Here is a 25,123-nt window from a genome sequence, read left to right as displayed (position 1 = left end):
ATTTTTCATTGCTGTTAGTTTTTTTTTTGCTTGGTTAGTTGTGTGTACTTTTATGTATAATGTTTGTTTGATTGGTTTGTTTTGTTTTTTGAGACAGGGTCTCACTGTGTAGCTTTGGCTGGCCTGAAATTCACTATGTAGATCAGGTGGCCTCAAACTCACAGAGATCCACATGCTTCTGCCTACTAAGTGCTGGGATTAAAGGCATGTACCAGGCTAATAATTGAACTTTAAGTGATAGCTTTAAATGGAAAAGAAAGATTGTCTCTGGCATCTGTAGCCTTTTCCCCTGATGATTACATAACATTATATTAAAAACATGCAGTCTGGTAATTGTAGCCTAAAGTTGAATTTTATGAAGTTCCTTATTTGGGGCTGCCAATCTTAGATACATTCTGGTATACATTGTATGCCATTGGAACTCATTTGGTTTTTGCAATGCCTTTATAGCAGGTTCAAAATAAAATTAAATAATTTTTGTTGCATTTAACCAAGTTCTCCTGTTTGCTATGTGTAGTTAGACTGCCTCAAAACAAAAAACATCCTTAAATGCAGTTAACGATCACGGGGAGATTAGCTGTTCTATACCTTGTACCCTCTGTCTCATGCAAAATCCTTCCATGTGGATTCCTTCCCATTTCAAGCAAATAAGCTGCTATGTTCCCTGGAACTCTTAGGTTCTTCACTTATGGCAGTTTTCAGCTGGAACAGCACCTGAAACAAATTCAAGAAGAAGCCCTGAGTAAATTTCAGAAAATGGAGGAGAGTACAGCGGTGCCAGCCCAGCAACACTGGGACAAGCCTGTGAGTGCCCTATCCAGTTATTGTCAGTGTTTTTATCCTATGGGTTAAATGTAATGAAACACAAACTTGGACAGTGTAGTACTAATAATAACACTGTCCTGGGGTGTGCAGTGTTTCCGAGCTTTTCAAGACTGAGAGAATGGTTACTGCAAAGCATTTGACATGTCCAGATAATCTCTGGTTGGTTCATGCTCAGTGCCTGCCTAAAGTATCACATTGTTTTGCAGAGAGAATTCCATATAACGTGTGGCCCAGACTCGTTAGCTACGGATGCCTCTAAACAAACTACTGTCAGCGTTAGCTTCCTCTTACCAGAGTAAGTATGTGTTGTAAAATTGATGCTGGCAGACAGTAAGGAAATAGGCAGATTAGAAGGGTAGATAATTTACTTCTCAGGAGTTAATTTAATGGACATGTAGGAGGGTTCAGGAAGCCAGCAAGTTTTAAGACTAGAGAACAAATGTCAGGTTTTTAGTAATATCAGATGTGGGGTTGGGAAAATCAATTCTGCCATCCAATCAGGGAAAAATAATGTTCTTATTGTGTATGCACACATATTCACACAGGGTCTCTGCACTTCAGTCTGGCTTGGCACAGGCTATATAGCCAAGAATGACCTTGAATTTCAGCTTTTCCTACTTCTGTCTCAAATGCTGTGATGATAAGTATGTGCCACCACGCCTGGTTTTTAATGCAATTCTGGGACATGAACCCAGGGTTTTTATGCATGCTAGGAAAGTACTCTACCAATTGACCCACATTCCCTTCCCTACTTAGTATATATGTATATATTAATGTTAATTGATTCATTAATATTAAACGCTTCCCAAAAGGGGACTGCTTTTAATGGTTTAGCTTTTGTGGGGTTCCTGGTCCACTCCAGGTATAAGTATCCTGTGAATGTTGTCCTCAGGAAAATATGCCATAAACAAAACTTTATAACTCTAGAGATTTACTGAAGAGCAGCATCAAATTTATGCCCTGAAGAGCATTTCAGAAAGGAAGAACAGGGCTCTTCTACCCCACCCAAGCTCTGGCTGCTGCTCATAACTTCACAGTCTGTTATGGTGCTAACGTGGTCCCATTGCTGAACCTACAGCATGTCAAAAGACAGGGTAGACCATCTTTTGATAGCATCTGATGTGTAACTAAATTAATTTTCTGGTTCTGAGCCCCCCCCCATCCCATATAATTATTAAAATAAAGTAAAAATTCAAGAATTTCTAGTTGAAATTAGGCTTGATTGGAGATGCAGGTGCTAATTTAAGAGTGGTTTTGAATGACTTTAAAAGCTCTTAGGGCTATAGAGAGGGCTCTGCCAGGAAAGTGCTTATTACGTAGCCATGAGGACCTGAATTCAATCCCAGAATTTTAAAGCTGGGCATGGTGACACAAACTTGTAATCTCAGTGCTTTTGGCAGTGAGTAAAGATAGACAGATCCTCAGGGCTCACTGTCCAGCCAGCATAGCAGAATCAGGAACTTATAGTAAAAATAAGAGAGACTGTCTCCAAAAGTAAGCTGGGTGGCACCTGAGGATTGATGAATGAAGTTGACTGTCGTGAGTATGTGTGCAACTACAAACACATATAAACATGTTTATACACACATTTTAAAACAGAATATATGTATAACCACCAGTAATGTTCCTTTATGTTCTCTTCTTACTGACCCTCACTTATTCTCCCTCCCCCCATGAAGTATCACTGACACTTTTGAAGCCTTCACACTGAACCTTCTGTCTTCTCTCCTGATTGCTGGGCCCAATTCCCCCTTTTACAAAGCGCTGATTGAATCTGGACTCGGCACAGACTTTTCTCCTGATGTTGGGTAAGTTGTATTTCTTTGGTTGGATTTGATCAACTTGATTGGTTCATGGGTTTGACTTATTGATATGGATAGGGTTTGATATAGTTGGCAGGTGGCTGAATTGATTGGTTTGATGGAAATTGATGTGACTGATTTAGTTGATTTGATTGATTGACCTGTTTGATTGATTGACTGATTTGCCCAGGTAGCCTTGCATTTTCAGCCTCAGCCTCTGGGGTAACTGGCACTCCTGACCTGTCTGTGTTCCAAGGCCTGGATTTATTGGTGTTCTACATCAATACCACTTACATTGAGCTTTAAAACACTAAGGTGTTGTAAAGCTCAGCAGTTCACTCCTTCTAGGATTGTTTTACTATAAGGCAGAAGCTCAAGTAGTACTGACTTTTAGAAATATTTAAAAGGTTATGATTGTACATTTGACTAGCCACTAGAAGCAAGTGTCTGAGACCATTACTTTAGTACATTGCTTTAATGCATTCTTCAATGGGTTAGAGTCTTTAGTCCTGATACGTCGGTAAAGTACATCACAAAGGAAAGTGCTTGGCTGCTGAGGCATTGTTTGCTTTTGTATTCTAGATATAATGGCTACACGAGGGAGGCTTACTTCAGTGTTGGCCTCCAAGGGATTGGAGAGAACGATGTCAAGACAGTCCGAGAGCTCGTAGACAGGACAATTGAAGAAGTTATTGAGTACGTGCGAGGGTCATGATGACCTGCTTCTGTCCTTCCTTCATGAGTGTTCTGTGGGAAGGAGACTGAGCCATCTCCACTGCCACCATTGACAACCTCCTCTCCATGTAATGTGTGACATGTGTTGGTTCAATTTAGTTGTTTATATATTTGATTTTTATTCTGGATTTTTTTTCATACAAACTAACGGGTGGTATGAGATTTTCATGTGTGTATTTGTGTGTGTGTGTGGTGTATGATTTGTTCTTATTTGTCTTTCCCATCTTTATGTCCCACCCCTTGCTCCTTCCTCCCCCATGTAGTCCCTCCTTATATGTCACTTATTTAATTGTTTCTGTATTCCCTTTGCCACCAGGGGACTTCTCTCTTTTCACAGCATCTCACTTGTTTTTTAGGAAAGGATTTGAAGATGATCGGATTGAAGCTTTGCTTCACAAAATCGAAATCCAAATGAAGCATCAGTCTACCAGCTTTGGCCTGGCCCTGACGTCGGTATGTGATCATTGCTACAGCTGCTTTCCCTTTTGTTTTGATTTTGATTTTATAACTAGTAATTCTTTCTGAGTTTATTTTTTTATTGGTATGTTGTTTTATTCTTTTTTTAAACTTGTTTTTGTAATTTTTATTTGTATTTAAAACAAGGTCCTGCCATGTAGCCCAAAACCCAGTTCTCTCAGCATCCTGAATGCCAGGGTTCTAGGCATGCACCATGATGCTCACCAGAACTATGGTTCTTGACAGCAATGAATATATTGATTAACATTGACAATTGATTTTTATTTGAGCTGAGAAACTTCTACCATACTGAATCAAATACAAATATACTTATGATTTAATTTCAAATCATTTATGAATACACTTATGATTTAGTTTTTCTCTCTTTTTAAAGTTTTTTTTAAATGTATGTGTGTGAGTGAATACCTATGAAAATTTATATGCACTGTGTGCATGTAGGAGCCATTGGAGAGCAGGAGACAGTATTGGATCCCCTGGGAACTGAACATGGGTCCTCTGCAAGAGCAGTAGCTCTCTTTACCACTGAGCCATCTTACCAGATCTTTTTATTAGTTTTTGATTAGCTTGTTTAATTGGCTGTTAGTTTCGTTCTCTTTTATTTGCCTGTGACTATTAAGTATGCAAGTCTATGTGTGTATGAAGGTGTATGTGTATCTGGATGTTTATATGCAAACCAGGGGGGCAATATCAGATGTTGCTCCTCAACTACTGTCTGTGGTGGTAATCTAATTGTACTGAAATATTATTTTGATTGTATGTTAATAAATAAAGTTGTCCGGGGGTCAGAGCTATTAGAGCCATAGCAAGAGTGTGGCGGTGGTGACACACGCCTTTAATCCCATAGATATCTGTGTGTTCAGGGATATAGCCAGCATTGGAGACATATGCCTTTAAGACCTAGGGGGCTGTACATTCAGACAGTGACGAGGCAGTCATGTGTTTGGGTTTACAATCAATGAGAAGGCAGAACAACATACTATAAAAAAAAGAACAGACAGGAAGTAGGTCTTTTTCGCGAAGCTGGGACAGCAGGAGGAAGGGTGAGATTTTAGCTCTGAGCTCTGACCTCTCTGCTTTCTCTTTTACATTGTTTCTGTGTTTCTTATTTAATAAGACGGTTGGTTACATCAATAACTGTCCATCATTTCTTTAAGTCAGGGCCCCTCACTGGCCTCTTACCAAGTAGGTGAGGGTGGCTAGACAGTGAGCAACAGGGACCCACCTGTCTCTGCCTACCCAACATGTATCACCGTGCTTGGCTTCTTTCTTGTTAATGGGGGTTCTGGAGATCAATCACATGTGCTTGCAAGGCAAGTTCTTTACCAAGTCTCCCCAGCCTCTTAATTGACTGCTTGAGAATATTACTTTTTTATATGAAATGGATTTATTTATATAGCTAATATATTATATATCATAAGCAAAATAGAATTAATAGACTTTAAACTTTGTTATAAACAGTTATGTCTTGGGAATGGAGGATATTAGTGTAGCATGAATCTTAGAAGGTCTTATTAATAAAATGAAACCCGGGGCCAGTTATTGGGGTGAAATGCTGGAATGTCAGAGAGACAGAACAAGCCACAGCTAACCTCATCTGGCCAACTTCTCAGCTTGGTCTTGTTTCCTCAGACTGGAAGCCTCTGAGTCCTCATATCCAAATAGCTCTCAGCTGAACTGTGCTGCTAGAAGCCTGAAAGCTTAACCAGCCAAATGCTTCTTGTTCCTGGTCTTTGTGCCTTATATATCTTTCCTTTCTGCCATCACTCCCTGGGATTAAAGGCTCACTTCTTGGGATTAAAGGCATGTGTCACCATGCCTGGCTGTTTCCAGTGTGGCCTTGAACTCACAGAGATCCAGAGAGATTTCTACCTCTGGAGTGCTAGGATTAAAGGTGTGAGTGCCACCATTTTCTAGTCTTTATATCTAGTGGCTGTTCTGTCTCTGACCCCAGATAAGTTTATTAGGGTGCACAATATTTTGGGGAACACAATACCATCACATATTAGGGATTGAACACAGGGCCTTGAACATACTAGACAAGTGCTGTACAAACTGAACTATATCCCCACCCCTCATTCATGGTGTTTTTAAGTAGATCCTGGTATCATAATAGACTGTCATGCCTTTGATGTTTACTGGGGTAGCCTAGTTCTGAGTTTATAACACTGCACTTTATGTTTATATTTCTTTGTTGTAGTATATAGCTTCTTGCTGGAATCATGATGGGGACCCCGTGGAACTCCTGCAGATGGGAAATCAGTTGACTAAATTTAGGCAGTGCCTTAAGGAAAATCCAAAATTTTTACAAGAAAAAGTAGAGCAGTATTTTAAGGTAAGAAAATTGGAGAATCTGTAACTTGGTAGTTATTACTTAGAATTCAAAATATTGAAAAATGTCAAGTTTTTAAAAGTTGTAAAGTTAAGATCACAATCTATGTAAGTCAGTTTCTGTTAATAAATTATGTATGTATGTATGTATGTGTGTGTGTGTATGTAATAAGAAATACCTGTGCTTACATGCCTTAAATTCTGTTTTTGAGATTAAATTGCAAGTTTAGTACTTAGTTTATTATAGTAATATGTGTATATAGAATGAATTATTGATTTCTGTTTCCCCCACTTTCTATCAAGCTAAACTTGGTTGCTTATTTTCTGTTGTACTCTACTTAATTACTGAGGGTCACACTGTTACCTGTTTTGAAGGATAGCTTTCTGATGCGAATTGGCATTGTTTGGAAAAAGGAATGTGATCATTTGACCTATGATTTCTCTGTGTCCTATACGTACCGCCCCCCATACATACTTCGATTGATTTGAGTCCTGGCATACACCAAGCTTGCTTCTCAGCCTTCCTGCCTCTGCCTCCTGAGTGTTGGGATAACAGGCAACCCCCACCACATCCAGCTGTTGGGAAGTTCTTATTGTAATCAGATCTACATGCTACTCTTCATTGAACATCATGTGCACATGCTTAATTATTGAAGTAAATAACAGAAGCAGGCTAAGAACACCTGCCTTTTTTTTTTTTTTTGTATATTTGGTCAACATCTGTCTTGTACACTTAAATTATAAACTGATAAACTATTGTTCCAGAGGCGAACATGGTGGCACATGCCTGTCATCCCAGCACTGGTGAAGCAGAGGCAGGAGTCCAGGGTCATCCCTAGCTACATCATAAGTTTAAGGCCAGCATGGGCTGCCCAAGACCTTGTCTCAAAACAAACAAACAAACAAAAAATTATACTTCTAGCTGTGACGGTTGTGGCAAGTGCCTTTAATCCCAGCACTCAGGAGGCACAGCCAGGTAGATCTCTGTGAGTTGGAGGCCAGCCTGGTCTACAGAGCAAGATCCAGGACAGGCACCAAAACTACACAGAGAAACGCTGTCTTGAAAAACCAAAAAAAAAATTATAGTTCTAGCCTTTCAGAAATTCATAGTACTAGATAAGAATTAATTTTGAGTTCTCTTATCTTTAAAATAATTCATAATATCAGAAAGTGCAGGTTTTCTTTACAGCCAAAATGTGCATTTTGGGAAAGACAGTGGTTACAGTTGGCCTGATTGAAGTAACACCCCTATGGCTCACGTACTGACCATAGAGTAGGTATGGTCGCGAGTGTTTCATATGGCCCGTGTGCTCAGAGCTGCCAAACAGCCCGAACGAAGTTCTCATTATCTGAGAGTCGGGTCAACAGAACTGTAAGCCCAGGTGCGCACTGCTCTCATGTTTTAATTCATTGGATTTAATTTCACCTAATCATGTTTTAATATGCATTCTTGTTGCCATGGTTTCGACAGAACAACCAGCACAAGCTGACTTTATCCATGAAACCAGATGACAAATATTATGAGAAACAAACGCAAATGGAAACTGAAAAGCTAGAGCAAAAGGTGAATTCTCTCTCCCAGGCGGACAAGCAGCAAATCTATCAGAAAGGTCAGAGGGATTGGGGTGAGGTGGCTTACTTGATTTGATGGGATGCATCTGATTCCTATGATTGGCCTGATGTTCCTCGGGCCTGAACTCAGGGCGCTGTCAGAGCTAGGCAAGTGCACTCCCACAAAGCTCTGTCTCTAGCCTCTTCACTGTTTATTTTGAGATAAGGGCTCAACACTGACCTTGAACTTTCCCACTGCCTTTAGCTGGGATACAGGCTTGTGCCTCCAGGCCTGGAAACACAGTTAATTACATCAGTAGTTCTCAACTGAAGGCCATTGTTCCTGTCTTCCTCTCCATGCCCTGCAACACCCCGCCAAAGAATCCAACACTTGGCAGTAGAAAAGTTTTGCTTGTTTGAAAGGCCATGCATCTGTCTTAATGCTTGCACGCTCTCTACCCTCTGCACAGCCTAGTGAACTTTTTACCCCTCATAGTTATTTTTTGGCAAGATATTTTTTGGACACCTACAGACTTCATATATGTCATGATGGGTTCCACACATGACATTTAACCATTTCAGAAAATTCACACTGTAGTTTGTTTATTTATATCGACTCACAGGTCCAGGTTACGGGCCACCCATCATAGGGAAGTTAAGGTGGCAGGAATGTGAAACAGCTATCACAACACATCCAGAGTGGAGATCAGAGTGCAGAGAATACGTTCATACCCACTTCCCTACTTGTGTGCAACTAGCTTTCTTTATTCTTAGGTAATTCAGAGCCCAGCTCATGAAGTGGTGCCACCTACATTCAGGACGGGTCTTCCTACCTCAGTTAACTCTTTTAAGACAATCCCCACAGACATAACCAAATCCACTCTATCTAGATAATTCCTCATCGAGACTCTTTCCAGGTGATTCTAGATTGTGTCAAGTTGAAATTTGAAGTAGAGCAGTAGCACAAGACGTTAATGATGATGCTCAGGCTACAGAAGGTGTTTTTTTTCTGTGCAGATTCTCTGCAGAGCTCACTTAAAGTAAGGCACAGTGCTTGGAACCTCTGGATTAAAAGCCAGTCAGAAGATGCCTGGCAATGGGAAAACATTTATTAAGTTTACATCAGTGTTTTTGGTGTCTGACTGCCACGGAAGACTGAAGTCCTTAGCATGAGGGACTTTTGATTAGAGGAAAGAAAAAAGAAAAATAGCTGAGTGATTCAAATGTTGACTATGAATATATGCACACAAGGGGCAGTGGGGGTGCTGGGGTAGTTGCAGAATGATGCAGTGACGTCAGGTTTGCCTAGACACGGTGTGGCAAGCACTTCTGTGCTTTGATGATCGTGTCCCCTCTACCTGTGGCCTCAGTGGCTCACCTTGGATCTTATATAATGAAGACTAGCAGACCAAGAAGAGCATAGAACCCTAAAACTTTCAGTCGGGGTTGTTTGGTTTTCATTTTCACTTTTTTTTTTTTCCACTTTAGGTTTAGAATTACGAACTCAGCAAAGTAAACCTCAAGATGCCTCCTGTCTCCCAGCTTTAAAAGTCTCTGACATTGAGCCCACCATGCCTGTCACCAAGTTTGACATCGCGCTCGCAGGTCACCATCAAGTCCTTCTCATGGGTACCTGGGTGCTTTGACTGCATGAAGAAGCAGTTTGCAAACAGGCAGAGTCATGTTTTAGATGTTTTCCAGAAAACATCTGAGTGAGCAACCTGTTCATGTAGTTCTGCTGTTTATATGCCTTGCAAATTATTGTTGGTTTATATGTGCATATGTGTGTGTGTGTGTGTGTGTGTATACACATACACACACATACACATATATATGTGCATGTGCATGTGTGTGTGTATGTATATCTATACACACACACACGTGTGTGTGTGTGTGTGTGTGTGTGTGTGTGTGTGTGTGTGTGTGTGTGTGTGTGTGTGTAGGCCAAAGGCCAATCTTGTGTCTCTCTGCTCAGGTATGATCCACCTGTTTTTCAAGACACTGTCACCACAGTGTCACTCACTGGGACTTGGGGCTTTGCAGTTCAGTTAGGCTGGTGAGCTGGTGACATGTCTCCATCTCCCAGTTTGGGGATTACCAGTGTGCACCTCCACTCCTGGCTTCCTTCCTTTCTTTTCTTTTCTTTTTTTCTGTGGAGTGTGAGGATCAAACTCAGGCCCCTGATTTCACCAACTGAGCTTTTTCCCAGTCCTTGCAAATTATTTTGACCTCAATGACCATAGACTTCTATATTCGGTAAGAAGCTTTGTTCCTGTAAGTATAGATTTGATGGTGTCAAGGGGATTCACTGCTGCTGGAATCAGGTGAGGATAGGTGTTTCCCTGTGGTCGAATTCAGGATGGTTTTGGAAGACTGTAGGAATCCTCTGAGCGCTTGCCTCACTCTAGCTCTTTCGCTTGACTGTCATCCTGGAGAGGAAGTGAGGGGGTAAATAAACATTGGCAAAGTTAGGTCCTGAGGAGTTACAGAGAAAGGACAGGGCCTGGGGATGCTGTGGGCCTCCTGTATCACTGCTGTGAGATCTCAGAGTTGCTTGTTTTCCCTTTGCTTGTGGTTGGTGGCATGAGAGATAGTTGTCTCTGGAAGAGCGTTTTCCTGGAAGATGTTGCCACATGAACTTGTGAGTGGCCATGGGTAGTTTTCTATTGATCCAGCCAGAGGTTGAGCTTTAATGTGCACTGTGGATGATGGATGGATTTGGTTTGATTTGATTTTGGAACTGAGAGCCTCCTGTTTGCTGTTTGGATGACAACCCCAGGGTAGAAACAGTTTCCTGTGAGTAATCTTTACCCTGCCTTGCATATTTTAACAGTGATTATCTTACTTGCCATGTCTGATTTATTTGTATAGGTTTATGTGTTTAGCTGAGAGGGGACGCAGGGAGGGAATGAAAACTCCCAGAAATCATTTTCATGTGTGATATGTGTGTGTGAGATTCCAGATGCACCTGTATGTGGTTGAGTGAACATGTGGGGAGCATGTGCATGTGGAGGTTGATATTGAGAATCATTCTCCACTGATCTTATAACTTATCTATTGAGGCGGGGTCTCTCAATCAAACTCAGAGTTGACCAATATGGCTAATCTTGCTAGACAGCTTCTTCCAGGAAATACCATCTCCAACCTTCAAGGCTGAAATTAAAAGTGGGCTGCTATGCCTATGTGACATTTTACATGGATGTCTGGAGATCCCAACTCTGGTCCTCTTCCTTGTGAGGCAAGCACTTTGACTACTGAGTGATCACCATGACCCCTCTTATATTTTTATTTATAAGGGAATTTCAAGAAATAGAGACAATAAATCACTCATCACCAAACATTTTCATTCCACTTTCAGTACAGGGCACTGTTCTAGGTGGGGATATATAAAACAGAATCCAGAAAACCTACCCCCAGAGATGAGGAGATGCCCTAAGGTCATGGTGTCCTAAGATATCATGAGGCTTGTGGAGGACAGGGCATTCATTATACAGTGCTCCTGAAGGGTGGGAGGACTCACTGGGGGAGACCAGCAGCATATAGAGATGGGACAATGAAGTCAGATATTGTGGGAATGACCATCAACATGGACTTAACCATATTGATGAAGGAAAGCTCTCAGGGTACGGCTCAGATACAGGTGAAACTGACACCGAGATGGGGCTGAAATTAGCTGTGCACCCAGAAAAACATGATGATTGTACATTCCCAGTGCTTTAGCAAGCAGGGGCTGCCTTACACTTCATACCGTAAGTGCAGTAAGGAAACATGTATCAGCCATGGGAAATGATCAGTATGTTTCTATGCTCTTACAAGTTCTAAACCTCCATCCTTGAAAAGCAGTAGCATGATTTCTTAAAGAATGATTAGGGGCTGGGGATGTAGCTCAGTTGGTAGAGAGCTTGCCCAGCATGCAGAGTATCACTTAAATCCTACTGTAATCCCAGTAGGAGAAATCAAGAGCTCAGGGCCATCCTACGATAAACATCTAGTTTGAGGGTAGCCCTACCTACATGAGACCCTGCTTCAAAAACAACAACAAACTCATTCAAATTTTATTAATTAAACCAAAAGGATTGCTTTTGTTTTCCAGCTGGAGACATCCCTGTGCAGTACTGCCCCCAGCCCACCAATGGTGTGGTATATTTCCGAGCCTTTTCCAGCTTAAACACCCTTCCAGAGGAGTTGAGACCCTATGTGCCTCTCTTCTGCAATGTGCTGACCAAGTGAGTTGTAGAGCATAGTAGATGCACATCCGTGCTGTTCAGCATATTTTTATGATGTTTATTAGTGTGTGTGTGTGTGTGTGTGTGTGTGTGTGTGTTTGTGTCCTTTGAGTATTTGTGTTATTTTCATGCCCTGATGGGTGTCACCTCCCAGGGAATTATTTTATTTTTAAAACCTCCCAGGGGGTTATTTGGTTTTTAAAACTTAGTGTTGTCACTGCCTATACAATGGTATTTGCTTTCTTATGGACATGTTTTCTCATTTTAAATATGTTACATTAACATATGAATCTAGAGAAGTGAGTAATACTTATGAAGGCATCTGTTCAGATGAATCACCGAAGATCTTGAAGAAAGGGGAATATACTTAATCAGGAAATAAGAACAATTCAGTGTAAGGAACTTGAGGGCTGTTTGTCCAGGTGGACAGCCTCCTCCTGTCTCTGCTGTCTGTCCAGGTGGACAGCCTCCTCCTGTCTCTGCTGTCTGTCCAGGTGGACAGCCTCCTCCTGTCTCTGCTTTTCTCCTGACCTAACTCGGCAGTGACTGTTTTCCCCCACAGACCAGCCTGTGGATAGATTAGAAATTGTACGTGAGTTTGTCTTGACAGCTGCAGACTTCCTCTCCTGCTATAGGACAGTAAAGGGAAACTGAGGCTGGAGAGATGACCCAGCAGCACTTGCTGCTCTTCCAGAGGCCCCAGGTTCTATCCCCAGCACCCTCCTGGTAGCTCACAACTGACTGTAAATCTAGTTCCAGGGATTCTGATGTCTTCCTCTGGTCTCTACAGGCACCAGGACACACGTGGTACACAGACATCCATGCAGGCAAATACTTAAACATATGAAATAATAGAATAAAAGAAAAAGTTGAGGAAACCTAAACCACTGTGCACAGTGGCTGCGTGTTGCCCCTCGGTCTGATGTGCCCTTCATGAAGTTGAAGTTGCCTGCGTGTTCCAAATGCTGCCTGCCTCTGGAGCCTGTATGCTGGCTGAGGATTGGATTGCATGGAAAATACATCTTTGACTTTTAGGAAGTTTTGTCCCAATTCTCAACCATTTTAATAGCTCCTAGTGTCTGCCCTTTTAACCCAGTTTTCAGGAGCACCTCACAGTAATGCTCTGGGTTTAGATGGATAATATTTCTTCTAGATACATCAGTATACATATTCTGCACATATTTCTCAGATTCTCTGCACATATTCCTCCACTCCATCACCAGATATTTGAGCAAATAAAGTATGTGTGAAAATATTTAGGGAGAAGAGAGCACTCATGACAACTGTACAAGCTGAAGACTGTAAAAGCACATGCATCCTGTTATCTTTAGCGGTGGACACTAACTGCTAAAATCTAGTGTCCTGGATGCTGGACATGAGTTCCAAATGGAGAAGTGGATTTGTACTTCAGTGAGTAAGCACACTGAGCTGTGTACAGGTTTATGCTAGCGTGCATTCAGGAACCGTGATGTGTACAGGAGATAGGAGAGTTGTGGTTATGAATTAGCATACATACCCTGTGCAGTTTTTGAAAATGATAGGCACAGGCAACTCTCATAACTCAGGTGCTTTTTTGCTCATCAGGCTGGGTTGTGGCATCCTTGACTACAGAGAGCAAGCCCAACAGATTGAGCTAAAGACAGGAGGCATGACCGTTTCGCCCCATGTGCTCCCTGACGACTCACAGCTGGATACCTATGAGCAGGTAGCCTTTCACTCTCCATCACGGCTATAGTCAAAGGCTTGTCTCTACAGTGTCCTTAGTTTTAATGGTACCATAATTAATTTCGTCTTTTATATTTTTCCTTGGTGATGTAGGGTGTACTGTTTTCATCCCTCTGCCTGGAACGGAACCTGCCAGACATGATGCATCTCTGGAGTGAAATATTTAACAAGTAACTTTACTTGCACTGTATATTAAAATAAGTGGGAGTTTAACATATCTAATTCTGAAATGCTTCCCCAAGGATTTTCTTCACTTGTCAGATTCTAGTCTGATTTTACTTGTAATTCCTAAGGACATAGAAAATTTTGAAAGGTACCGGATTACTCTGTAATAACTTGGCTGCTGTATCAAAATGGAGCTGGGTCGGTCTCCAAGACTTCACTGTGTTTTTGTAGCCCATGCTTTGAAGAAGAAGAGCACTTCAAAGTGTTGGTGAAGATGACTGCTCAGGAGCTCTCCAATGGCATTCCAGACTCGGGACATCTCTATGCATCCCTCAGAGCGAGCAAGACGCTCACACCTGCAGGAGACTTGCAGGAGACCTTCGGTGGGATGGATCAGGTGGGCACTGGCAAGGACAGGTGCTTGTTCAGGATAAGCAAGGCTTCCTGGAATTGGTAATGTTCTCTGGTAATAAGTGATTTTATCTCAGAAAGCTAACCTTCTAAAAGCTGGATTTGGTAGCTTATGCTTATAATACCAGTGCTAAGAAGTCAAGGCAGACAGATTCCTGAGGATTGCTGGCCAGTCAGCCTAGCCTATGTAAGGAGTTCCAGGCCAGTGAGAGACAGTGTCTCATTAAAAAGGTGGGTGGATCCTGAGGAATGAGCTGAACTTGTCCTCTGGCCTCCACATATACATGTTTGCACATATGGCTGTGAAAATACATTCACATACACACAGAGACTGAAACCAGAAGGCTAACTTTCTAACTTAATTCTGATTTCTTTGTTTTGTTTTGTTTTTAGTTTCTGGTTTCAGATACACAGACAGTTTCTCTGTGTATCCCTGGCTGTCCTGGAATTCACTTCTGTAGACTAAGCTGGCCTTGAACTCATTTACCTGCCTCTGCCTCCTGAGTGCTGGGATTAAAGACGTCTGCCACCACTGCCTGGCTTAATTCTGATTTCCAATTCCCAGACTTGACGGCAGAAAGTGTTGGTTTGAACTCACTTTCCTCTTGGTGCCATACGCTCCCTCAGCAGTACCCAAGTGATGCTGGCAGTAGACACACATGTGCACCCCAAACCAGGGCACATCCAGTGATCAGTCAGGACCTGGATCAGGGACTTTTGCATTTCAGACCTATCCAGAGAAGAAATAAACAACTGGAAACTGAAAAATTACTACTAACATAGAAATTGCAAGGTGCCAAAAAAAAAAATTGCTGTGCTCCGCAAACATATTTTCTATAACTGCCAAATTCTAGAGCATCACAAATACTCTTGTATTATTTTCCTGCCACTGTGATAAAATACCATAAGCAAAGGCAATTTAAGGAAGAAGAGATCTATGTTAGCTTGTGGTTCCAGAAGGATAGAGTCCATGATGATGGGAAAGGCATGGCAACAGGAGGCAGAAGCAGAGGCCACATTTTCCTCCATACCTGGGAAGCAGAGAAAACAGGAAGTGGGTGAGGCTATAAACCCTCAAAGCCCACCCCCACCAACTTACCCCCTCCAGCAAAGCAGCACATCCAAGGGGTCCTATAATCTCCCCAAACAGCACCACCATCAGGTGGACCAAGTATTCAGATACATGAGTCTACAGAGGACTTTTCTTATCCCAACCACCACGGCTGTCACCTAAAATTTGTTTGAATTGTGCAGTGTATTGACTGTGGGTGTGGTCTGACTCAGTATCTGCCTCCTATTGTCTAGGTCAGGTTGATGAAAAGAATTGCAGAAATGACAGACATCAAGCCCATCCTGAGAAAACTGCCCCGGATCAAGAAGTACCTACTAAACTGTGATAACATGAGGTGGGGTGCCCCGATTGCTTCCAAACAGATCTTATGATTCACACCATTTCATGAAATATCATTTTTTCAATATTCTTTTTTGAAGATATAATTACCTAAATTTATCTTCAAAACAGAAAGTGTGTTGGTGTAGGTGTTAAATTACAGGACTGCTTCTAGACTTCAAAATAATGTTTTGTGGAAATGAAAAGAATAGCATTTTAATTTAATAACGGGTGTAGTGGAGAAGAAAGCGACTAATTTAAGTCTCGAACTGCAAAGTAGGCTTATGGTACCAACTAAAAAGTTATTTGCTTTTAAAAGTAAGTATTTCATAAACAAGGAATCGGTGAGACCTAGTGAAGGTTATCTTGCTCAAGACCGGTAGCCTATTAGGGTTTCTGTTGCTGTGATGAAACACCACAACCAAAAGCATTTGGGGAGGAACGGCTTTATTTGGCTTATACATCCAGTGTCACAGTCCACTGAAGGAAGTCAAGACAGGAACTCAAGCAGGGCAGGAACCTGGAGGGAAGGACTGATAAGTCTATGGAGGGGTGCTTCTTACTGGCTCGTTCCTCAGGACTTACTCAGCCTTCTTGAATAAAACTCAGGACCACCAGCCCAGGGCTGGCCCCATTCACAATGGACTGAGCCCTCCCCCATCAATCACTAATTACGAAAATGCCTTACAGCTGGATCTCATGGAGGCATTTTCTCAATTGAGGTTTTCTCATTTCAGTTGACGCTAGCTTGTGTCAAGTTGACATTTTAGCCAGGACAACCAGTACACACTAAATTTGCTCTATGCATTCAGGCTTGAGGTGAATAAAAATGAAGTATCAGTAGTTTACGTGCAGTGTCTTGCTACCACTTGCTATCATATTCACTGATGATTAATGAGAAAATGCATAATTAAAGCTACTGTTTTGCATAGACTCCTGTCTCTTCCTCCAGTCAGTTCTCGAGAACCACTAACAGATGCCACAGGGCAGACTAGCTGCAAGAGTGGGGCCTAGTCATCCTCAGTGCTCCAGCCTTCAGTATCTTGTGGGCCTGGTTTGCACTTCCTTCCCTTCACCCCAGGCCAGCTGAATTCAGTGCTTACCCTTACACCCCAGGCTTTATTTAGTCCAGCATTCACCATGGTGCCCCAGGCCAGCCTGGCCCAGCAATTACTCTTACATCCCAGGCTAACTTTCCCCGGGATTCATTTTACACCTTAGCACTCACCTATACCCTAGGATGGCTTCCTCCTGTGTTCACCATAATACCCAAGACCAGCCTAGGGAACTTAGATTGTCTACTTCCTTCTCCATCAAACTGTCTTTGCAAGTTTCTTACATGCAGTAAAATCAGTAATCTATACACGAAGTGAGTGTAGAGCCCATCCGCAGTATTAATTAAATAGTGTCTGCTGTGAGTTAACTCCAAAAGGGGGAAACATGCATAATCTTCGTGATTCTCTCAAGTGGGGAGGAGTTTTGTAAAAGGATGTTTTAAAATGTTTTTGGCATCTTTAATTTCTGGTTTATGGAGCTGGAGAGAGGGCTCAGCTTTCAGAGCATTTGCTGCTCTTACCGAGGACTGGAATTCAGTTCCCAGCACCCACATTGAGCAGCTCACAACTGCCTGTAAGTCCAACTCCAGAAAATCCAGTGTCTTCTCCTGGCCTCCATGGGTACCTGCACACATGTGCCTATACATAGTACGAGTAAGATGTGTACATGATTTCTATTTTTAATTCTCTATTTTAGAACAAGTTTATAGTTTCAGAATTCTTTTATGGATAGTCATGATTTTAAGTTTTCTGCTTTTTTGTTATAAATCTGAGGCATTGATGGAAGCTGCTAGTGTTCATGCTCTTGACTTTGCTCTTCAGAGAACCTTTGTGTTCACAGCTGTGAGGGAGTGACATGGACGTCACATGGACCACACTGATGTTAAAGCTACTCTAGAGAATGAGACAGCTGCATGATTTCTACATCTGGATACTGTTTCTTTTAAAGATTTTTTTAGTGTTTTATAACAAAAATAATGTTAATCACTTCACATTTCTGTGTCATTTGTACAAGAATATGATGTTAGTAAAATAATGGGTTTTTTTTTTTTTGGTTAGGTGATTTTACATGTACACAATTCTTTTCTGCAGATGCTCAGTCAATGCCACGTCTCAGCAGATGCCTCAGGCAGAGAAAGAGGTGGAAAACTTTCTTAGAAATATTGGCCGCAGCAAAAAGGAACGGAAACCCATCCGTCCACATATTGTCGAGGTAACAGAAACCATGTCACCTAGTCTCAGTGCATGAGATATATAGGAATTAATATCCTTATGGTTATATTTGGAGATGTAGGTGTATGGGAGGATTAAGTGACTTAGTCAACCTAGTTAAGTGAATTCAGATCCTTGATTTGGTCTTCAACCCTACATCATGTAGTTTTGTTCATGCTTTGAGGTGAGCTTTCTCCTCATAGAGAAGAGCACACTTTGTCCTGGAGTGTAGTAATAAATAAAGAGACAAAAACCTTGATCCAGTTAAATTGCTCCCTGCATTTTGTTAGACTTGGAATCAGACACAAATTGGTAAAAAGCTTTTTCAGTGATTTTATCCTTGGGTACTATACTTGTCAATAATAATCTTATCAGTGCAATTGATTTGCAAAAGTTTGTTTTGTTTTTTAGTCTGAATTCCTAGAAGCCTCACTTGTCACTGCAGAAGGTTGACACTTTGCAGATCATGCAGGAATTATTTTAGTGTCTTCTCTGCTGTGGTTACATGTCCCTTCTTCCTTTTGTCATTTGGTGTCTCTGTCTCTTTGTCCTCTTTATTCCCCTGGGAAGGGAAACCACACGGAAGTAACCCACTGTTCCTTTGGGTGTCTGTCTATAGCCTGTTCGCCATAACCTCATGCTTTGGAAGATACAGGGATACTTTGGTCATTGTTTTTGTTGTTGCTGCTGTTACTTTTATTTCCACATGTGAATGAATGTATGTGTGTGAGCATGAGTGTGCCATAGTGCATGTGAAGGTCATAGACAACTTGTAGGAATCAGTTGTCTCTTTCCACCTTGCAGGCCCAGACCTGTTGAGTCATCTCATTGGCTCTGAAAGACACAGTTTTATGACTCGAAATAGTTTTCTTCATTGACTATTTGAAAAATGTGCTTAAAATTTCACTGCTTTACAACATGAAGCCTGTCTGCCTTAGCTAATCCATGTAAAGAACTCTGTGAACTTTGTAGCGCCCATACCTCCTTAACTATTTCAAGTAAGTTTCTCTTCACTCTTGGACACTTTTTATTTTCAGAAACCTACACAAAGTGGCCCCAGTGGCAGTGCACACGTTAACGGCTCCCAGATCGTCAGAAAGCTGATAACAGTGAGTGACCACAGACTGTCGGGCTTCTTACTGTGTGCTCGAGCAACCTCAGACTGTCAGCATTCTTCTAGTGGGTCCTTTCCAGGACCGTACCGTGTAACCTCAGACTTGGGGATTCACCGTCTCTTGCCTTTTCTTTTGAGACAGCCCAGAATGGGTATCATAGTTCTTAATAAGCCTCTACTTATTCTGCCAAATGGTCTCATCACTTCTCAATTTACCCTCATTTTAATGTAGTTTATGGTGCTTAAATCACAGCAGCGGCCTCCAGTCAGGCAGTGGCATCAATCCCCTTGTACTCACTGGTTTCCACAATGATGCTTCTTGGTCTGTTTCTTTGTAGAATATGGCAGTTTAATGTGTTCCTGGAAAATCAGCCTCACTCGGGAATGCTTTTAATTTAATAGTAATTGCATTTTAATGCATCTTACCAAATGTGGAGTGTTTCTTGTTAGTTCATAAGTATACTATTATGTGAATTTCTATTGTGCCGGCCTTAGCAGAGCCTTGTGACTCCCATGGAGAAGGAGATGCTGGGGAGGTGGAGACGGGGTTTACTGTGGACCACATTTTGTTGTGCAGTCTAGTCTGACTGGGTTTACTGTGGACCACATTTTGTTGTACAGTCTAGTCTGACCCATAGGCCTCTCTGCCCGTCAGGACCCCACCTTCAAACCCTGCCAGATGAAGACACATTTTGTGCTGCCCTTCCCTGTGAATTACGTTGGCGAGTGTGTCAGAACTGTCCCCTATGCTGATCCGGATCATGCCAGGTAGGAGGAGGGGTAGAGGTGCATTCCCTCTCTCACATCTGGACTACAATAAAATTGTTTATCCAGCATGATAGAAGGTAGAAAGGGGACCGGCTGGATAGATGGCTTTGTTGGTAGAGTGCGAAAACCTGAATTGAGATTCCCAGTACCCACAGAAAAGCCAGATGTGGTGGCATCTGTAACCCCAGTGCCACAGAGGCAGAGACAGGCAGACTTCTGGAACTCATTGACCAATCAGTCTAGCCAAATCAGAGTACTCCAGGCTCGGTGAGAAATCCTGCCTCCAATAATAAAGAGCATTCTATCAGAAGAATGGCCATGATAGCTGAACTTTCAGTTACAAATGAATTAGTTTACTAGATAGCATATAACAATTAGAAATAAAAGAACAAATAGCAAGCAGTTGACAGCAGAATATCAAACCCTGCACTTAAAATATCTAGAAGTGACTGGATAAGCATTGCCAAAGCTGTCAGCTAGCGTCCAGATTCAAAGTCTTGCCAGTGATTTCCCCTTATGAGACTTCCAGCTTCTGGAAATGCTTTGCCTTCCAGCTGTTCTCAGGGCACAATGTTTTTAATGCCCTTTTGACTGTTCTCTATTCTCCTTGTCATAGGGCCAGGGTGGCCAGCTTGCCCCAGGACACTAGGTCTTAGAGGACACTTGAGATAAACACTCTTGAGTCTGAGACAAGGGAACCTACCCTGTACCCAGAGTCAGCTCTCAGCAAACACAAGCAGCACATGACAGTTAACTGATGTGATTTTTTTTTTTTTTTTTAAAGACTTTATTTTGTTATGTATACAGCATATATGACAGCAGGCCAGGAGAGGGCACCAGATCTTGTTACAGATGGTTGTGAGCCACCATGTGGTTGCTGGGAATTGAACTCAGGACCTCTGGAAGAGCAGTCAGCGCTCTTAACCGCTGAGCCATCTCTCCAGCCCCAACTGATGTGATTTATAATACAGAGACTGAGCGAGGAAGATACTCATCACTGACTTCTGACCTACACACACACACACACACACACACACACACACACACACACACACACACATCCACTAATCACCCTGAAGACTATCAGCAAGGATGTTAACAAGGGCATAAAACCACCAGGAAGAAAAACAAGACAGTGTATTAGTAACTACAGAAGGGAGTTTATTATGGTTCATGGCTAGAAGCTACATTCTATCAGGATAAGGAAACATGGCAGCAGGACCCTGAAACATCTCATCTTGTGTCCACAGCCAGGAAGCAGAGAGCAGTGTATGCTGGTGCTCAGTTCCCCTCTCCTTTTTATACAGTCTGGGACCCCAGCCCATGGGACGGTGCTACTCACGTTTGGGTTCAGTCTTCCCATTTCAGGAAACTCAGTCTAGAAACTCCTACACACATGTGTCCCCTCAAGCTGACAGTTGATATTAGTCATCTAGATTGCAGGGCATGCAGCATGTGAGAGTTGCAGGGAAATTTTGAAAGTGGCAGATAGAGGTACATGGATAGGGTACCTACCTGTCCTGCAGAGGGACAGATCCACACAAGGAGAAAGACAGTCTGCCCTGAAGCCCTGAAGTGGCAGCAACCCAGACTGATGCATCTCAGAAAGCAAGGGCATCTAGAATGAGGGACAGTTCCAGATTCCTCTGAGGAATGGTTAGACTCCAGGCTCTGCCCTACCTCAGAAGCTTAGAAAGGCCCTCGCTGGTAGAAAAGTCAGAGTGCCTTGGAAGCCGGCCTACTGTCTATGACCTTACAGTCTAACCAGACTGTATTTTCCTTTTCTCATCCACCCCATTTCTTGACATTGGTTGTTACACTTTCTATGAGTCATGCTCTAACTTGTTTTTTGCTCCCTCTATTTCAGTCTTAAGATCCTTGCCCGTCTAATGACGGCTAAATTCTTGCATACAGAAATTCGAGAAAAGGGAGGTGCTTATGGTGGAGGTGCTAAACTCAGCCACAGCGGGATTTTCACGCTTTACTCTTACAGGTGAGTTTCTGAGTTGTCATGTTTCCCGTGTGAGAGCACCCACATTCCAGCCACTGGCTCCATTCACTCAGAATGTCGCCATTCTATGTGAATGTTAGTGCAATGAAGGTTACATCTGTTTATTTGGTCCCCATCTTGAGCAACTAACCACCAGACTATATCTTTCTTATGCCAAGGAACAGACACAGTAGTGTAAGGGTTGTGTTGTTGAATTGTTTACCTTAGACAAAATTCTAGCTTCATAATCAGCATGTTTCCATAGAATGCAATCAGAGTGCTTTCTGAACTTACTTCTGTTGTGGGAACCTAAGCAAGATATGGTTCTCTTGGGTTTTCACAGGTGTGGGACTATTGCCATTTTCTGTGAATGTTTAGTCTCTCAGGCACTAGTCCCTGAAGTCTTGGATACCAGCCTGCTAAGAACAAAGCCTTGCCACTGATGCCATTCTCCATGTCCTGATTGTGCCTTAGAACTGCACTTTAGACAGGGAGAGTCCCACTGACAAATCTGCAGGTCCTTGATGGTGAGCCTAAAGAGCTAAGAGGAGCGTTGAACACAAGAAAGTATTCCAGAAATCCCCCCAGCTCTAGCTCATTTCTGGATTATTCTAGGTCTGTCTTGGGGAAGTCAGGGCAGGTTTAATGTGTATCTTCTCTGGCTCTTCTATAATGTCTTGCTATTCCTGATACCCCACCATCCATGTGACTTCCTCTCTAGATGAAGTCACTGTCGAGCAGTGAGGTAAGCAGGTGAACTGTGGTATTAAATATAGAGGGAGTGTGTTGTGAGGCTTCCTGGGTCAGATGTAAATTTCTCCAGGGACATTGCTGTGTCAGTGGGCTGTGTAGAATGTAGACTATCAGAAAGAAAAAAATTGAAACTGTTAAATCCACGTGATTATCATCCATTTCCCCCCCTCTGATATAATGCTTCAGTTTTGGCTCTTTTGGGTTCCCAGGGATCCAAACTCCATAGAAACACTCCAATCTTTTGGGAAGGCTGTAGACTGGGCTAAATCCGGAAAGTTCACACAGCAGGACATCGATGAAGCCAAGCTTTCTGTTTTCTCTGCTGTGGATTCTCCTGTTGCTCCTTCGGATAAAGGTATTTGAAGTCTTGGTAACCTGGGTACATGGTTTCCGGGGGCAGAATTCCAGACAGTTTTCATAGTCATGTGTCTCTTGACTCACCTGAATGAAACCCAGCAGTGTAGCAGGAATCTTAGAGAGTCTTATTAATAAAATCAAACCCGGGGCCAGTTATTGGGGTGAAATGCTGGATGGTCAGAGAGACAGAACAAGCCACAGCTAACCTCACCTGGCCAGCTTCTCAGCTGGTCTTGTTTCCTCAGACTGGAAGCCTCTGTGTCCTCATATCTGAATGGGTCTCAGCTGAACTGCTGCTCAAAGGCCTGAATGCTTAACCAGGCCAAATGCTTAACCAGGCCAAAATGCTTGTTTCTGGTCCTCACGCCTTATATATTTTTCTGCTTTCTGCCATCACTCCCTGGGATTAAAGGCTGGCTTTCTGGGATTAAAGGCGGGTGTCACCATGCCTGCCCATTTCCAATGTGGCCTTGAACTCACAGAGATCCAGAGGGATTTCTACCTCTGAAATGCTAGGATTAAAGGTGTGAGTGCCACCATTTTCTAGCCTTTGTATCTAGTGTCTGTTCTGTCTCTGACCCCAGATAAGTTTATTAGGGTGCACAATATTTTGGGGAATACAATACCACCACACAGTAGCAACTATGTTTTTGCAGTTTCTCCATCTCTCTATCCTGTGTGTTAAGATTTTAAAACTTGAACATCTGAACATTAACCTTAAAAACAGCTTCATCAGTAAAGACCTGAGTTGACTCCATGTAAAAAGCCAGGCACGGTGGTAGGTACTTCTTAATCCCAACACTGGGAAGTTGAGGACAGGTAGATCCTTGAGGATCACCAGTCAGCCAGCCAACATACCCTGCTTGGTAAGCTCCAAGCCCGTGAGGGAAGCCCTGTCTCAAAAAGCAAGGAGGGTGGAGCTGGGCAGACGGTTCAGCAATTAAGAGTGAGGATCTGGGTTTGGGCCTTAGCATCTGACTCTGGCAGTTCACACCCACTTGTAACTTCATTCCCAGGGGATCTGATAGCTAGTTTGGGTGAAGGAAGACATTTTGACCTAGAACCAGACTGGCCACATCATTACTGAATGTTGCTTTTATTTACAGTATTCCTACCCATGAGGCCTATACTGACTCTGCATCCTTACTCTGGAAAGGGAGTCTATAATGGGATTGGTACCATTTTGTAGAGGTGGATGTCAAGTTTGATCTCTTGCCCACATAACCTTTTTGATTGAAGAGCATACCATAAAGTGACATGAGTGTTCCCACTATACTTTGAGCACAGAGGCCCCCGTGCAAGCCACCTATCTCCCCAGCCAGACCTGTGGTTTCACTTTTAGGAATGGACCACTTCCTGTATGGCCTCTCTGATGAAATGAAGCAGGCATACCGGGAACAGCTCTTTGCCGTCAGCCATGACAAACTGACCTCTGTGAGCCATAAGTGAGTAGTATGTGTCCCCTGGCTGCCTGGGCTAGCTGTGGGGAGGGAAACTCAGAAAGGTAAAGGCTTTGACCACTGTTGACCACTAAAAATGCTACAAATAGAAAATGGTCCAATGTGCCATCTCCCTTGCAGGTACCTTGGCATCGGGAAGAGCACACACGGCCTGGCTATACTCGGGCCAGAGAACTCAAAAATTGCCAAAGACCCATCATGGATCATAAGATGATAATGAATCTCTCATATTTCTGAGTATATGTAAGAAACCAGAGGCTCTTAATAACTAAGCCCCTGAACTAAATTTAATTGGAATGATCACAAGTGTTGCTGCTTTGTTGTTGTTCCAAAAAATCATAGTTATATTAAAAATCTGACCAAAGATGTTTATTGACTCACAAGGTAGGCAAAGACTCTAAGGAAATACTGTGACCATGAAGACATAAAGTTATCATGCATTAAATGATAGAGGTGGACGAATTAAAATTCTGAAACATTACTAAGCCTAGAACATTTATTTTAAAAATAAAAGTCATCTCTAACCTACCTGGGTTTAGTCATTATTTTAAACAACATTTTACTACTTTAAAATTAGTAAATTTTGGGGTTTTTTTGGGGGTTTTGTTTGTTTGTTTTTGTTTGTTTAAGGAATGAATATTCATTTGGAGAAATAGCTCAGCAGCTAAGAGCACTTGCTGCTCTTGCAGACCAGAGATAGGTTCCCAGAACCCATATAGCATCTCCCAACCATCTGTAACTTGTTTCTGGGGATCTGATTTCCTCTTCTGGTTTCTAAG

At 42.4% G+C, this 25,123-nt stretch overlaps 1 protein-coding gene across 2 annotated transcripts in view; it reads left to right on the top strand.

Moving 5' to 3' along the window:
• The window catches only part of Pitrm1 (pitrilysin metallopeptidase 1), a 33,074-nt gene extending 8,202 nt beyond the window's left edge, over positions 1–24,872 (top strand). For both annotated transcript variants that reach the window (XM_028890917.2, XM_028890911.2), the window contains exons 8-27: positions 678–804; positions 1,032–1,120; positions 2,505–2,633; positions 3,210–3,323; positions 3,719–3,815; positions 6,037–6,171; positions 7,639–7,777; positions 9,207–9,323; positions 11,812–11,944; positions 13,529–13,649; positions 13,763–13,839; positions 14,066–14,231; positions 15,551–15,651; positions 17,783–17,903; positions 18,940–19,011; positions 19,672–19,784; positions 21,652–21,777; positions 22,737–22,882; positions 24,227–24,329; positions 24,465–24,872. In XM_028890917.2, the coding sequence (XP_028746750.1) occupies positions 678–804; positions 1,032–1,120; positions 2,505–2,633; positions 3,210–3,323; positions 3,719–3,815; positions 6,037–6,171; positions 7,639–7,777; positions 9,207–9,323; positions 11,812–11,944; positions 13,529–13,649; positions 13,763–13,839; positions 14,066–14,231; positions 15,551–15,651; positions 17,783–17,903; positions 18,940–19,011; positions 19,672–19,784; positions 21,652–21,777; positions 22,737–22,882; positions 24,227–24,329; positions 24,465–24,558 (2,320 nt within the window). In that variant the 3' untranslated portion in view covers positions 24,559–24,872. The remainder of the gene's footprint in view (positions 1–677; positions 805–1,031; positions 1,121–2,504; positions 2,634–3,209; positions 3,324–3,718; positions 3,816–6,036; positions 6,172–7,638; positions 7,778–9,206; positions 9,324–11,811; positions 11,945–13,528; positions 13,650–13,762; positions 13,840–14,065; positions 14,232–15,550; positions 15,652–17,782; positions 17,904–18,939; positions 19,012–19,671; positions 19,785–21,651; positions 21,778–22,736; positions 22,883–24,226; positions 24,330–24,464) is intronic.
• Positions 24,873–25,123: the final 251 nt, after the last annotated feature.

The sequence above is a fragment of the Peromyscus leucopus genome, chromosome 5 (genome assembly GCF_004664715.2).
Source record: "Peromyscus leucopus breed LL Stock chromosome 5, UCI_PerLeu_2.1, whole genome shotgun sequence".
Taxonomy (NCBI): Eukaryota; Metazoa; Chordata; class Mammalia; order Rodentia; family Cricetidae; genus Peromyscus; species Peromyscus leucopus.
Note: the sequence above shows the minus strand (reverse complement) of the source record. Positions and strands in the feature narration are given on the sequence as shown.